This window comes from Anguilla rostrata, chromosome 4 (genome assembly GCF_018555375.3).
Source record: "Anguilla rostrata isolate EN2019 chromosome 4, ASM1855537v3, whole genome shotgun sequence".
In the NCBI taxonomy this organism is placed as follows: Eukaryota; Metazoa; Chordata; class Actinopteri; order Anguilliformes; family Anguillidae; genus Anguilla; species Anguilla rostrata.
In genome coordinates, this window is record NC_057936.1 from 37,564,065 (window position 1) to 37,580,441 (window position 16,377).

The following is a 16,377-nucleotide window of genomic DNA, read 5'->3' on the forward strand; positions in this document are numbered from 1 at the left end:
TTGCCCAATGCAAGCTGGGATAGGCTCCAGCATCTCCTGTGTCCCTGACCAGGAATAAGTGGGCATAGACAATGGATGGATGGATGGAAGTAGTGAGCTACATTCAACAATGAATGTACTGTTTCAATTCATTAATCTAATTGATGTTTTTTTCTTAATTACTTAACACTGGACACTTAACACTTGATATAGTGTTTGTTCTGACTTGTTGGCTGATTCCACCAAGTTACTGTTTGACTGACCTATCAATGAATTTGGTGATTTAATTGATGATTGTCAATTCTAATAATAATTAATAAATTAGATCGCTTAAAATATATTTTAAAAGTACGTTGAATGAGGGATTCTTGCACAAAATATTGCTTGTGTCCAATATTCAGAGTGCTGAACATTTTAACAAGGACATTGACTATGGAACTGCTGTATTAAAAAAGAAACATTTTTACTGTATCCTCACTTCCGCGACAATGGCTAATGTTTTTTATTTACTAAGGTTTTTCAGAGGTTTCCAGAAACTGTTCAGATGGACTTATCAATGCTACGCTTCTATGAATATTGTACTTGTTTGAATATAAGTAAATGTTTACAGAGTTTAAAGGTTTGACAGTAATTATTTGGCAATTTCAGATGAGATATTTTTGTTTTTGCACCAAATATATTTTTCATGTTTCTCACTGCCAGATGTCTTTACTGTGATTGTGTGTGGTCCCCAGAAAGCCATTGGATAATTTTGGCAGTTGAATGCTTTCTGGTATTCTTCTGTACTATTTTGAGTCCATATCTAAGATTTTGGTATATTGTACACCTTACTGGACTGGGTGAGTATGGAGTTTCTTTTGAGAAACAGAAATTATATGTTCCTATAGAGTCACCTCTCACCCTAGAGTTCCAGACAGATCCTGGCTTCGACAGAGCTGTGGGAGGTTCTTTCCATTTGTATTTATCTTTATATTGTAGTTGTTCCAATGGGAAATGTTAAAATGATCACATTTGGTTTGGCCGGTTAGGTAGTTAGGTAGTTCTTTCATGAAAGCAAAATATGGAAAGATAGCAGTTCTAGCATTTGGATGAGAGATGAGTACATTTACCTGGGAAATGACACTTCTGCTTCTTAAGGGTTGGAACATTTTCCTCTGCAACATAAGGGTATTCTGATAGAGGGATATAAACAGCAGGTACAGAAATATCGCCTTGAGTTGAAAATATTTCTTTATCCATATGTGGCATTTCAAACTCCACCCTGGGTGTGTCGAAGTGTCCTTGAGCAAGACACCTAACCCCTAACTGCTCTGGCGAATGAGAGGCATCAATTGTAAAGCGCTTTGGATAAAAGCGTTATATAAATGCAGGCCATTTACCATTTACCTTCTGTGATACAGCTGAGTTTTTGAGAGGGCACAATAATCTCCGATATCCTCTCTGTTGTCTGTGGGACAATGAGTGACCATGTACCTTGTCTTACAATTTGATTAAATCGATACAGTTAATATTTGCTTTGAACTCAGGTGCTAAGCTCTTTGATCTGAAAACTTAGAGCTTAGCCTTGGATGTTCAATCTATTAACTGAAAAAGATTTCTTATACTTGCGTGAGAGAGAGATGTTCCTGCCTGGTTAAAGTGATGAAGGTATTGTGTTTGGGGTCCACTGGATGCAATGGGTCTGTTGTGCTGTTGGCAGCTATGTGGGGCCTGGGCTGAAAACATGATGTAGTGGGTCTGACAGACAATGCTGGAGCCCCTGTTCTTCAGTGGAGCAGTAAGGTGTTGTCTGTTGAGTGCGACATCCTCTAGTTTCTTGGCAAACACACTGTGTATGTGGTAGGAAAGGTGTTCTGGCTCACTTACTGGGTGGTGTGTCAGGTGGTGTGCCAGGTACATGTTGGGCAGTAGAGCCTTGGGCAATGTCAGCGTTAATCTTCTGAAGTGAGAGGGAGTAAGTCCTTGAATAGCAGCAGAATAGAGATGATGATCTTGGAGTTGGTAAAGGCCTCAGTTTGCCTCACCTGATATTTTCCTCTTGTCCTGCCCCCGTTTCTCTAAGAATAACAAAAATTGTGATAGTTTCTTAAAATTGTTTGTTGCCTCACTCAAAACAACACTGCAGAACCGTAACCCTAACAAAAGATCTATTGACATAGATTGAAATGACTGGCAGGGCTGAGAGTTTCACTAAGCTATTATTATCATGCAAATTATTTTAATGGTGGTCATTTGTTCTTGTCTCCCTTTTTGTTCCATGGCAACAAATGAACTGCAAATACAATGCGACGTCAACAATGTGACGATAGTGTGTTCAGACTGAGAAGTCAGGAGCTAATGAGGAAACTGACTTAATGAGACAGAAGCTAATTAAAAAGAATCTCACCCATGCTCAGATTCACCTCTTCCTTTTTGGAATCCAGATTGAGTAGCAGGGGCTATTTAAGACTAAGGCAACAGAAATATTTACCAATGTCAAATTACTTGTCTTGTCCCCTCAAAGAAAGAGCATTGAGGAAATTCTTGCTCTTGATTTCCTAAACCAACAGGGGTGTGGGCAGGGGGGAGAGGGGATGGAAAGAAGAAAAACAAAAATATACATTGACCTGTATTCACTCAACATTTGTCCTTGAATTGCAAGTAAATGCAAGTGTTACACTTTTTCTCCAGAGGATGCCAACTCCTAGTCATGGATATGGGCATTTGCTAAAGCAAAAAATATTAGCCATGTCCACCAATGCAACAATTATCATGGACTAATGAGTAAATGAGGTGAGCAACATTGCTCCTTTTAAGGCTAAGATAATCTAGTTCCAGTATAGTTTGTCACGACACACTTAAAAATGCATGTGTCAGGGGAACAGAACTGCAGTGTGCAAAAGTGCAAATTATGATTACACGAGCACGCGTAAGTGAGGAATGTCATGTAAAAGTGTTTCTGCATTTTATTCATTGATTAATTCATACTGCAATATGCAGTGAGGCCTCCCTAATACATTCCCCTGGCACCCCCTGACTGACTCATCTGTCCTTTACTGTATATCTCATGCACCAGACGAAACAGGAAATCACTGCTTTGTGGGAGAGAGAGATGCAATGCTGCTGCTCATCACGCCATTGCACACTTATTGGTGCCCAGGTCGAATAATGAGAACGTCTGGAAAATAAACATACAGCACCCCCTGTAGGGCCATAGAGTATGAGCATGGTCAGTTCCTTTGGGGGAACACCTGGGGCTTTGGCTTGGTGTACTGATCATAACTTTTGGCATGCTGTTTGGAACGATCAGCAGCTGCCTGTACTTTTTGAAATAAAGGTACAGTGAAGGTACAATTTTGTTCTTTAAGGCACAAATTTCCAAAATGTGCATTGAAAGGTACAATAATGTTCTTTGTGTAATAATATGAACCTTTTACAAGAAAAAACAGTCAAAATTAATTATTAAACCCATGGCTAGGGGTACAATTTTATGAACCTATAAGTCACCACCCCAGTGGCAAGTGTTGTAACTTTTTATGCACTTTTTTGTCCCTTTTTTCTGAGAATGTCGTCTAGAAGGCGCAGCAGGCCCAATTGCACTATCAGGAGACACGCTCTGCAAACAGTTCCTGATTCCGTCCTGAACGTGATGCTAGGCAGATTGAGGGATTCTGCCACCAAGTAATCGTCTACTTCAGCAGGGTCTTAGGGTTTCAAGTGCTTGTGGTCTTGCAGTTGTGAACATGTATGTAAACAATTATTGTCCCTGTCATTCTTAATGTTACCCTGGCCAAGGCTTGCAGCCAAAATGAGTAGGCTTCTGGGTGAGTTGGTTTTGTATTTCATTTTTTTTCTATTGTTGTTCAAATTCTTAAATCCAGTCATTGCATGTTTCATGCATCTCATCAGAAGTGAGCGGTAGCTCCAAAATACTACTTGTTCTTCACAAGGGGAGGGCTCTTCAACTGTATGCACCCTTAGTGGGGGGGTTCAGCCCCATTGCTTTGTTGGTGAATATCTACAATGGGGAAGGTGAACATAAATACAGCCTAAGGATAGGGGATCTTCAAAACAAATGTATGATAGTTTTTATTTGATCTTTATGTAACCAGATAGATCACCTGGGAACTGGGTTCTCTTACGCAGTTACAACCTGGGAAGGGGATTCAGAGTTGGCTGATGTCAGAGTGATAAGGTGGCCAGGCATACAGGCAATTACCTGGGCGTTTGACCAGGACACCCCTGCTCTTCATAAAATTGGCTCTGTGAGTCACCATTGTTTTTACCATTTTGTCTGTAGGACGACACATTCTTTATCACACAGTATCCCATCTATGTGGTGCAGCACTAGGATTATATCTTGTACCAACTCCTCTTCCAGCAGCAGCTCAGTTTTTCTCCCATCCAAGTACAAACCAAAACCTAACCCAACCCAACAGCTGACTAATTAAATGTCTCCCCATTTTTGTTGAATGGGTCTGCGTTTTCTTTAATTCTCTCTCTTCTTTTGATCGTTTTTCTTCCTCCCATGTCCCATTTTTCAATTCAAACATTTGTCAACTTATTTCTGTATTTTCATTCCTCTTTGTACAAATTCACTGTGAAAATGATTGCAGCATGCTGAGTCCTTGCACTGAATGTGTGATATTTGTGAAAATAACCACATCCTTCTCTCATTCCTCATGGGTTTCCTGTTTAGGGATGAGGAACCTCTCTGGAAAGGTTTATGTTCACGCAAAGCCGTGGGAGAAAATGTTCAAGGATATAAGCCTCTCTTGGAAAAAATTGGAAGCAAAAATGTCATCGTATTTAAAAAAAAATCTAACAGACCCAATGTGTATCGGTAGTAAACCTTCATCAGGCACAGTGAAGAAGGCAAACATATACCTGCAAGAACAGGATTGTATGTAAGGAGCACAGTAGGTGTGCAGACACCTCATGCTTCATGACTTCTTTGCATAACACAAACTTTTCAGGATGAAATAGCAAGAAAGTACTAAATTTATATCATATATATAAGAGGGTATAGTAACGTTGCACAGTGCATTTGTCGGGCCACATTTACAGCATTGTATTAATTTATTATGGCAGTACAATAGATATGGATGTTAAAAAGTGCAAAGAAGGGAAACTAAATTGGTTCTAGGTATAAAATGTAAGAATGATGTGGAAAGACTTATTTCTGTTATCTCTTCAGGATTAGCAAGAGGATACAAAGGAGAGATTATTACTATTATTGATAATAATAATAATAATAATAATAATAATAATAATAATTAATTGCCCTGCAATAGATTGATGGCCTGTCCATGGTGTATTCCCGCCTCTCGCCCAATGCACACTGGAATAGGCTCCAGCACCCCTCCTCCCTCCCCCCGTGACCCTGACCAGGATAATTGGGTATAGATAATGGATGGATGGATGGATAGATGGATGGATGGATAACTATAATAATGATACTAATAATAATGATAATAATAATAATACTAATAATAGTGGGCTACAATATATATTTTAACAAGGGGGCATGGGTGATATTAAAGGTTCTTTTTTCACTGATATCAGCAAGGACATTTTTCCACACAGAGGTATTAATGTCCAGAATAGCGTGTCGGGGCGTGCAACAGAAGCAGAGACCCATGGGTCTAAGCTGTCCAGGGTGCCAAAGAGAGTAGGTACAATGACATGATTATATGTGCTGATTGGCCTTTTCGTGTCTTTACATATGCTTACGTTATTTTCTTCTGGCAACACACATTTTAAAATCACCTCCAGAAGATTTCATAAAATTGTTCTGGGGGCAAAAAAAGATTTTTAAACAAAATATCAAATTAGTAGGATTGTTATTTCAACCACTCTTTCATAAGAGTATCTATTTTTCCTTCAAATAAATCCTAAGGTATTGTTCCTCATCTAAACTCCATAGCGTGTCTGCACAAGCTGTAAAGCCCCCGAAATAGCCACAGTCCTTTGAGGATATTTATGAATTTCCAAAAAGCCGATATTTCTCCAGCTTGTCAGTCCAAGTGGCCTATCCAAAATAAAGCTAAATGCTATGAATGTATGAAACTTTACGTATAGAACGGAACCAATACAATATTCCCTTATGAAACAACGACTCGTTATCTCATGATTCACAACTTTAAGCGTGGATTGCAATGGGCAAGTAGAGCACTGCATTTATTAAAACCAATTCTATGGTTTAAATGTAGCATACGTTCCGTTAAACGTTAAGCGTTAATCTTTTTATTACCGCGTTATCAAGGCGAAGATGTGTGTCCCGGGCTAATTGTAGAATTTTCTTGTCGTTTACACATTTTCAATCGTTTGAAGATCGGTGCATTCACACAAGTTAAGACAGAAAAACGCAGTGTTCGTACTAGCGTCGTAGCAGTAACCTAATCCAGAATTCTTATCTTGCAGTAATAAACGATTAATCCACAAAAACGAATAAATATCGAATGAGTAGACCAGAACAAGGAGTGCCTAGCTATATTTCGGCTGAACCATTTTCGACATGCACGACATGGTCTCAGTTTTCAGATTACGGCAGACCACCCCTTTTCAGTTTCCTTTACCTAACAAAGCTAGTATGCTTGTTTTTCAGGAGAACTAGTCGTCAGTGCCTTGTTGACATTATTCATCAAACCCGCTTCTAGCCTACATCATCTGTTCGTGTTGACAGACGATATTTTGTTGACTTATTTATTACACCTAAAAAACACTATTGACATTTTTAAAGAATTGCTGATATGTTGTATCGCCAATAAATATTTCGCATACTCCCTTCCACATAAGCGTTTCCTTATTCGACTACCAGTTGGTAAGATTTTTATGTTTTTCTCAAGCGCTGATTTCAGAACTGGACAGCTCCTTCGTCGCTCTACCTAACTTACCCCGGTTAAATGATTGACACAAGAAATAGCCATACACGAATCAAGGGCACTTTAGGAAACCTATAAGATAATGAAGGAGACGGGATTTAGGAGCACACGATTCTTTCTGTCCCTATGGTTTAGTTACTGCTTGTTATGGACAGAGGAGGGCGGAGTGTGTTTGCCACCAAAGTGTGAGGTACGACTCCGAGCATCAAAGTAACCGGATTTTCCCTTTTTTTTCAACCGACTCGCTCACATTCGAGCATCGCAGTGCAAAAGGGGCTGTGCAACATTTCAATAATAAAATCACCACTGTCAAGCGGATATAAACGAAAACAAGCCAACTACAGTCGCTTTCTAAGGGAAATATGAATTGATCTGCTGGAAACCGCCTTTCTTTAGATTATATTGACGATACAGGCTAGAAACAAGGGTGGATTCACTTGCCTACAGGTGAACACATTTTGATGTGATTACTGAAAATTATTTGGCTGGCTTTGTGCATGTTCGCACCTAACGGCAGAAGGTTAACCGGGGCTTCAATATTAAAGGCTAAACGATATGGCTGTTTTGATGTTTTTCTTACTCGTCCATGTGGGATTTGTTGTTGGATCAAATTATGGATATATGGAGTGGTCAGAGCACCAGAGAGACGCTGAAATCGGAGCAAAGCAACCCATCTACAGCACTCATATTAACAGTCAAGAACCACAGCATCATGCGCCTTATTTGCAGAAACCCGCGACCGAGCGCTCGGTCTTAGCACAGAAAATTGAGGAGGATCTACCCAGAGTGGTTACGGCTTTTCTTCATACAGGAGATTCGTCAACGTTAAAGCATGCGAACTGTTCACGGAGATACGAGCTGAGCAGACTGCTTGACAGATCATACATGACTTCCCATTATTCCCTATACAGTGTGATGGATACTGTGGTTCAAGCCGCCAACTTCCTCAATTTGATCTTGCAAGCCAACAGGTCCAGGGGGCACGATCTCCAACAAGACATAGAGTGGTACCACGGGTTAGTGAGCAGTATACTGGAAGGAGATCCAAAAATTCACCGGGCTGTGCTCACATTCAACAGTGACTCGTTTTCACCGGGTCCCCACGTCTTCCTGCAAGCCACGAGAGCGGGAAGCGAGATCGTTCTTCAAGATCTATCGTTCGCGGCCCACCATCACCTGAAGAACAAGACGCCGGAGACAGAATGGTTCCATGAGTTCCGGGACCGGAAAAACCCCCACCTGCATAGAAGAGTGCTGAGCCACGACATCAAATCTCTGGATGCCTCCCTCAGGAGAGGAGATAGCTATGTTATTGATAAAACTCAGATTAAGTGGTCGGCGCCTTACCTCGAGTGCGAAAATGGGAACTTCATTCCTATGTGGCTCCTCACGTTATCTGCTGCGTTCTACGGCCTAAGGCCAAACATGGCCCCTGAGTTCAGGTAGGTATGAATACCTCTCATGTCACGGAAGTGTCTGTGGCACAGGAATAAGAGAGTAAATACTCCACACTTTAATAATTGATGGATAGTGATTTTTATTGGTGTTCCTAACACGTTGCAGACCCCCCCCCCCCAGTATTCATAACAGTACCGTCCGCAATCGTGTGTTCCATAACTAGCCTACAAATGGATTGATATCACTTAATGTGAAGTGTATTATACCGCGTTCTGCTCTCCTTCTGGAGACCATAACAACGCAGTGGGAAAAACAGAGTTGCCTATGAGCTTGAATAATGGGATAGTCACCACGTATCGCTCAATGAAAAAAAGAAAAAAGAAAATAGGCGATGCCATTGAGACGTAGCCTAAGTCTTGTCTATTCCTGTGAAAGGAAGCGCTATACTTCCCACAAACACCCCCAGACGCAGCAGACGTTATTTCCAAGGATGTCACTGCACTGACAACACAAGCATCACGCTAAAAGCTGAGAATATCGCTAAAATAACGGTTTTGTTATCCCTCCTGATAATCAATTATTATTTTTGTTCAATCTCGCCCGTATCTAAATGTACCATGACCTCCGTCTTCCAGTCGAAAATAAAATGGCATAGCAAGTACAATGCAACATGTACGCGATAAAGTCAGCGGTATATTGAATATCAGTGTTTTGAACCTACTGATCACTATGTGCATGAGGTGTCGTGGTTGGTGCTTAGTGAACACGCGTTTCCCCTGCATTTAATGTGGTAACCACCCCAGAGATGTCACTAGTTTTTTTTCCATTGCACAAAATCTGTGTCTTCATTATGTTTTAGTTTTCCGTTGAAATAGCTGTTTTTGCTGGGTGTTTTGTATCTATTATTGAAAGATGATGTGCCATTTGTGTTCAGTCCCTCTTTTCGACTCGACTGTACAAAACAGCTACTTTGCAGATTAATTTATGGTAGTGTTTAGTTGGTATACCATAGAAACTCACGTCAAAGGGTACTGACAAAAACATAAACATAATAGTCTGCTCTGCTAATGTGATACAAGTTCAAACAGTATTGTTTGTTTGCGTAATTTCTGGAACGTTCAGTTAGAGGACAAGAACAGTTATATGTTAGGCTACATTAAACATACGGAGATAGCATATTTTGCATTATTAAAGAGTGAAGTAAAACCCAGACCAGGAATGGGAAGTAGCCTACATAATTTATACTAAATTACAATAGACTGGATTAACTCAATTTATTCTCTGAAGTACTGGAGGTCTGGCCTCAACTACAAAAATTAAGCAATATATTTTTGAAGGCAACAATATTCAATTGCAAACATTTTAAACATCACTTGTTACATGCAATACTTGGGAATTTTATATCAATAGCAAAATATGTTGAGGATGACTATGTTACATTTCATTTTTGTCCTGTATAGAATGGGCAAGATTTGGATATATGATGGAAAATAATACTCCTTATATGTTAAAATGTGATATCTTCCCCATTGTGATACATTTTATTTTTGAGTGGATAATTCACAGAGATTCTCTTTTTTCCATGACTGAACATGCATTAGCTTTAATATGAAGCAGCATCTTTCAGTTTATCTGTTTTGTGCCTGTTAAAACAATAGGAGTGTCCAATCTTATCCAAAATGGCTGATGTGGGTGCAGATTTTTATTTTAGCCCAGCACTATATTCCACTTGATTCTACTTATCAAGAACTTGATTGAAGACCATGATTCGTTAATTAGTTGAATCAGGTGTCATAGTGTTGGACTTAAATCAGTTAGCCCTTTTTGGATAAGATTGGACACCCTGGTCTAAACTGTCTTGCTAGTTTTTTGGTGCAGCAGATTTTGGACGACTGCCCTTGTCTTTAATGATCTTACTCCCAGTCCTTTGGATGTGGCATACTCCTGCTTATATGGTTTTACTCTGAGGCGCTAGTTAGACCTGCTTCTGGATTCTTTCATCAGACTGTTAGCCACTCCTTTAACCAACCCTGCACACCCCTGGTAAATGAAAAGAGGGTAAAAGCAAAATGCTAAATGTTAGGAGCATCACAGTTCAGGCAGCTCTCCAGATGAATCCACAATCAATATCATGATGAATAAATAATGAATGATGTACAACTGGAACACAAAACAATATTTAGCACAGCCTTTTATACTTAGATGATTCTGTTTTCGTTTTAGACATTTAATGAGTTCACTTGCTTGTTCAATGCACAGTAAGTTCCTATGGTCCCTGGTGGGGCATTCAGCTCTAGCACCAAGTGCAGTGAAGTGCCCCACAGGGCAGATTGAATCCCAAATGCAGTAGTGGTGACTGTGGCTTGAAGCCTCTTGGAGTGACACATCAAGTATTTGGCCATGATGGCAACAGGGCATTCCTTTATTCAGCAATGCCCCAAGTGGTAGGGCCTACACCTGCGTGTATATTTGCACCAGTTGCTTAAGTTGTGCAGTTCTTCTGCACAAGCCACTGCAAAGGAGCTCAGGTTGTGGGCCATGAAGTGAAAGCAGCGGCAGCTGGCTTGCACACTTGTCAGATGATGGACAGTGTAGTATAATGGGTAAGGAGTTGGTCTTGTAACCTAAAGGTTGCAGGTTCGAGTCCCCGCTAAAACACTACTGTTGTACCCTTGAGCAAGGTACTTAACCTGCATTGCTTCAGTATATATCCAGCTGAATAAATGGATGCAATGTAAATGAGTGTAAGTCGCTCTGGATAAGAGCGTCTGCTAAATGCCTGTAATGACAGGTGAGTGGCAACTCTATCAAACTGATGGAGGCCATTGCAAAAATAGGACAGTCCTGCTATTATGGCTGGGTAGTGAAGATAAATGAAGGCAAAAAGTTGTTAAAAAGTCACATGCATTGAGATTAAAATAGACTTCACGTTTGAAAATGTTCCCATGCTAACCTGCCTGCTGCCAAGATTCCTCCAGGTACAAACTCTCTGCGGAGGAGAATTGGATGTAATGTTGTCTTCTCCCCGGGAAAGTATTAAGAATGTTACAGGCCTTCCCATCCATTGGTTAGAGCCAGCTGCAAAGCCCAGTGAGGAACAATATGCAATCCACACACTGCTTGTGTTTTTTGGCACCAGTGGAGACCACTCCCTCCTGTGCTGCACTTCTCAGCTTAGTTTAAACTGCCAGTGCAATGCCACGCAAAGTGGTGTTGATAAAAAAAATGTAAGCAACAACAGAAATGTAACACGTATCTAAAATGAACCCTAGTAGGCCACACCAAGTTCAGAAAATGCGAGCCAAGCAGGGCTGGACTGGGCAGGGGATGAACCTGTTTTATATATTATTATTATTATTACCATATGTATATATTACTAGCATTCAAGTGCTCTTATCCATAGTGACTTAGCCAACATTTGCATTTTATGCAGTATCCATTTATACAGCTGAATATATACTAAAGCAATTCAGGTCCCTTAGGACACAACAGCAGTATCCTAACTAGGATTCAAACCTGCAATCTCTAGGTTCCAAGCCACGTTCCCTACCCATCATACTACACGGCCACCCAAACCAGGTGCGTCACAAGATGTGCCACTTTTTAAACACGTCTGCATTTCAACCAAGTATCTGATTTGTCTGCTACTGTGTCACAAGTTGTTCTGGTCTTGATTGAGGTTGAATAACAAAAAGTCTTCCTCTTACGAAGACATATGTGCATCCTTCACCAAAAGAAGCAAGTGAGGACTCATACTTCATGCTTTGAATTCTTTAACTTTAACACTTTGACTTTCCTATGTATGGCGGTTGGTTAACAGTGTCTGGGTCATAAAATGGAAGGCAGGACAAATATTTTCATATTTTCAGGCATATGAGCACCTGGTTCGTCAAACCAAATCCATGATTTTATTCAGATCTATGCACCTTTTAAATAATATTTGTATAAGCAGTTGTGCTATGCTGGAAGAGTTCCTTTTTTATCATGTATTTATTATGGAGCCATGTCCCTAAGGAAACACATGCCATTTATTCACCTCCAAAATATACTGTGGCTTTTGTGCACTATGCAATGCTATAGCCATTTACTGTGCTTGACATTCTTCTGTTATGGGGCTGATTTCCATTTTAACGCCTATTAACTTTCTTCATAGTGTTGATTATTAATCCATAAAGTATTCCTAGCGTGTTTAACTCCCCCTAAATATATTAAAAAAGAACTTCTCTCCTACATAAAATCGGATTCTGATGGTGATCTTTATGTCATTTTATAACATTGGGAATTCATTATTGTATTTATTTTAGTACAGGGCAGTCTGACCAAAAATAATGTTCAGTTGTTGAGGAAAAATGTATTTAAGCTCATGGTCAGAAATGTCTGTGATGAAATAATCATCACTACAAACAATCTCTCCCTCTCGCTCTCACTCTCAGCCTGTAGTATATTACTGCTCCATTATATTTGGGACAAAGACATATTTTTTTTCTTGATTTGGCTCTCTGCTCTGCAATTTTAGATTTGTAATCAAACAATTCAAACTGGTTAAAGTGCAGATTCCCAGCTTTTCAGCTTTTATTGAAGGATATTTTTATAAACTTTGGTTTTACCATTTAGAAATTACAGTACGTTTTATACATAACCCCTCTCCCCATTTCAGGACACCATAATGTTTTGGACAAATGGTTTCACATGTGTTAATGGAGGTATAAGAGAGATTTTTGTATTTAGGCATGATTCTAGGCTTTTGATTGTCTTTGCAGTCTGTTATTGCCATTTGTGAACATGATGACCAAACAGAGTTGTGCCAATTAAAGTCAAGGAAGCCATTATAAGGCAGAGAAATGAGGAACAAACAGTCAGAGACATAGGCCAAACCTCAAGCTTACCAAAATGAACTGTTTGAGATATCATTAAAAAGAAAGAGGGCACTAGTAATCGCAAAGGGCCTGGTCGGCCAAGGAAGACCTCAACAGTTGATGATGGAAGAATTCTCACATACTTCAGGAGGCAGGCATGGATGTGTCAGTAACTACTCTCCACAGAGAACTTCAGGAACAAAAGTACAAAGGCTACACTGCAAGATGCAAACCACTAGCTAGCTCCCAAACAGAATGGCCAGGTTACGGTTTGGTGAGCAGTACCTAAAAGAACCTGCATAAAGTTCTGTATAAAGGTCGACTGGACAGATATGATCAAGAATGACTTGTTTCAGAGTGATGACCAAAGCAAAGTGTGGAGACCAAATGACACGGCTCAAGATCCAAAGCACCCCCCTTATCTATGAAACGCGGTGGTGGGGGTGTTACTGGCTTACTTGCCTTCACTGATGATGTAACTGCTGCAGCAGAATGAATTCTGAAATATCCGGAAGCATGTTATCTGCTCAAGTTAAAACAAATGCCTCCAAACTCATTGGATGGAGCTTCATCCTACAGCAAGACAATGATCCCAAAAATTCTGCTAAAGGAACAAAGATTTTCATAGCCAAACACTAGAAAATCTGTGATTGACCAAGTCATTCACCTGATCTGAATCCAATTGAATACACGTTGCATATGCTGAAGAGAAAACTTAAGGTGCCTAGCCCCCAAAATAAGCAGGATCTGAAGATGGCTGCAGTACAAGCCTGGAAGAGCATCACCAGAGAAGATAGTCAGTATCTGGTGATGTTAAAGGGTCACAGACTTCAGACAGTCATTGCATGCAATGGATATGCGACACTACTTTAATTTAAACAAAATGAGTGTGTCCCAAACATTATGGTGCCCTGAAATGGGGGAGTGGGGCTATGCATAAAAAAATGCTGTCATTTCTACAAGGTGAAATCAAACTGTAATACCCTTTACTAAAAGCTGAAAATGTGCACTTTAACCAGATTGAACATGAATTGTTTGATTACAAATCTAAAATTGTGGAGTACAGAGCCAAATAAACAAAAATGTCTTTCTCCCAAACATTATATATATATACATTTACAGGTTGTCAGGTTCGGTCCAGTGGCTGCAAGCAAGGCATAATGTGAGCATTGCTATGAGTTGAATTTAAAGGAAAATTGCAGCGTTTATAGAGTGCGTCAGCAGTCCCAGAGAAACTGCAACTTCATGCATAAGTGATAAGAGCAGTACATCAGTTGCCCCATGATATCGATTATGTTTTTGATCTTGTAGTTATTAAAGCAGAGCTGCCCAATCAGACTTGGGAACCCCTGTGTATTCATTTGCCCATGTGACCTTTGAAGCACACCCCTCTACATCCAGCACTGCAATGCTTAGCATAGTTAATTCACACCTCAAACAAGTTCTTGTCTCTTAGTTAAGAGTTCTCATATCCAAGTCTCCCCTTTCAGACCTACCATGGTGTCAAAGATGGGAAGTGCTATCATGTGAAACCCAGGAATATATATTTTTGTTCCATCCATCCATCCATCCATCCATCCATCCATCCATCCATTCTCTAAACCACTTACTCTTGAGGTCAGGGTCACGGGGGTGCTGGAGCCTGTCCCAACAGACATAGGGTGATAGGCTGGAATATACCCTGGTCAGGTCCCCAATCCATCACAGGGCCCACACAACATTTACTCATTTACTCAGTCATATATAAGGACAATTTAGACCCCCCAGATAGCCCAACCTACTGGTCTTTGGACTTTGGTAAACTGGGGTAACGAAACAAAGCCCACTCAGACATGGGGATAACATGCATGTCCTACACAGAAAGGCATTTGACTGGGATTCAAACCTTATTGCTGTGAGGCGATGGCACTACTTGCTATATCACCATGCCACGCTTGCTTTTTGTTCTCACTCAAATTATTATTTCCAGTTTCTAAAGAACTGTTTAGTTGAGCTTTAGGGGAGCTGTAGATGAGGTTATATTACAAAAACCTCTATAATTGACTTATGGTTTTATTGATCGATTGACTGACATTCAAAATCATGCTGGAGGTCCGAATGCTGAAAGTATGAACATCTGATTGATGTAATATCTGTCACTGAGAAACAAGGGAAAAGGCAATGGCAACAAACCAGGCCTGCATTCTTCATGAATCAAAAAAGAGATGGACGCACATAAATGCAAGCTTTCAACTATTTTAATTATGGAATTGATTGGAACAAAGCCCAGAAAGGGCAGGGGTCCATATTTGTTTGGTGTATAGTACAGTATATTGGCTATGGGGAATATGGAGCTTGTATGGAGATTGAACACCTCCACCCCCAACTGTAATTTTGGAGAGTGGCTTCAACACCAAGACATGACGTAAATGTGTGTGTGTGTGTGTGTTGCATCTTTGTATTCCTGTGTCTATGCGCATGCATGCATATTTGTATGTGTGTGAGAAAAATTGATAAGTCAGGGAGTTTTTCCTTGCCAATGTTTCCCTAGGCTTACCCTTTGGGGGGCGGTTCTCTGTAAAGCTGCTTTGTGACAAAGCTCCTTTGTTAAAAGCGCTATACAAATAAAATTGAATTGAAAATTGAATTGAATAAATCTAAAGAATCTTTATTGTCTGCTGTACACAGAATTTTTCTGGACTTTATAGTTTGTATCTTCATAGTAGTTACAATAAAATACTGGCAGACATATTTGACGACAACCAATATTAAAAAAGAGGTACATCATCATAATCATAACATCTCTTTCAGACCTAAGTTAGCAAGTGTCAGATGGCTTGACATCACCTTTAATGGGCTCTTCTCTGAAGTCTACATCTCCACACACTTTAGTCAAGGGAGCTTCCCATAATTCTTTGAGCCACTGAAACACTCTTTTATTTGTCTATATTTTTTTCCTAGCGTTCATGTACAGTTGGATATATACCCGAGCAATTCCACTTCAGTGCTTCAATCAATTGTACAACTGCAATACTCTACTTGGGAATCAAACAACTGCTGGGTTACAAGTCCAGTTCCATAACCATTGCATTTTACTATACACATAGAAACTCACTTGTGCTGTAGTCCCAGTCTTAGCTTGGAGTGATTTGGTGAGAGGAGGAATGTCTTAGAGTCAATACTAAACCCCTAAACCGCTACAACTTGCTTGCAATCTTCCCAAGCGTGCTAATGGCATTTAATTTCACTGGATACCTGTTACAGTTTGCACCAAATTTTGGTACTCATATACAGGGCAGTGA

At 40.1% G+C, this 16,377-nt stretch overlaps 1 protein-coding gene across 2 annotated transcripts in view; it reads left to right on the plus strand.

Moving 5' to 3' along the window:
- Positions 1-6,770: 6,770 nt before the first annotated feature.
- The window catches only part of gpr158a (G protein-coupled receptor 158a), a 106,882-nt gene continuing 97,275 nt past the window's right edge, over positions 6,771-16,377 (plus strand). The window contains exon 1 of one of the 2 annotated variants that reach the window (XM_064332481.1): positions 6,771-8,284. In XM_064332481.1, coding sequence (XP_064188551.1) covers positions 7,398-8,284 — 887 coding nt within the window. In that variant the 5' untranslated portion in view covers positions 6,771-7,397. The remainder of the gene's footprint in view (positions 8,285-16,377) is intronic. The other variant, XM_064332482.1, reaches the window with a different exon arrangement.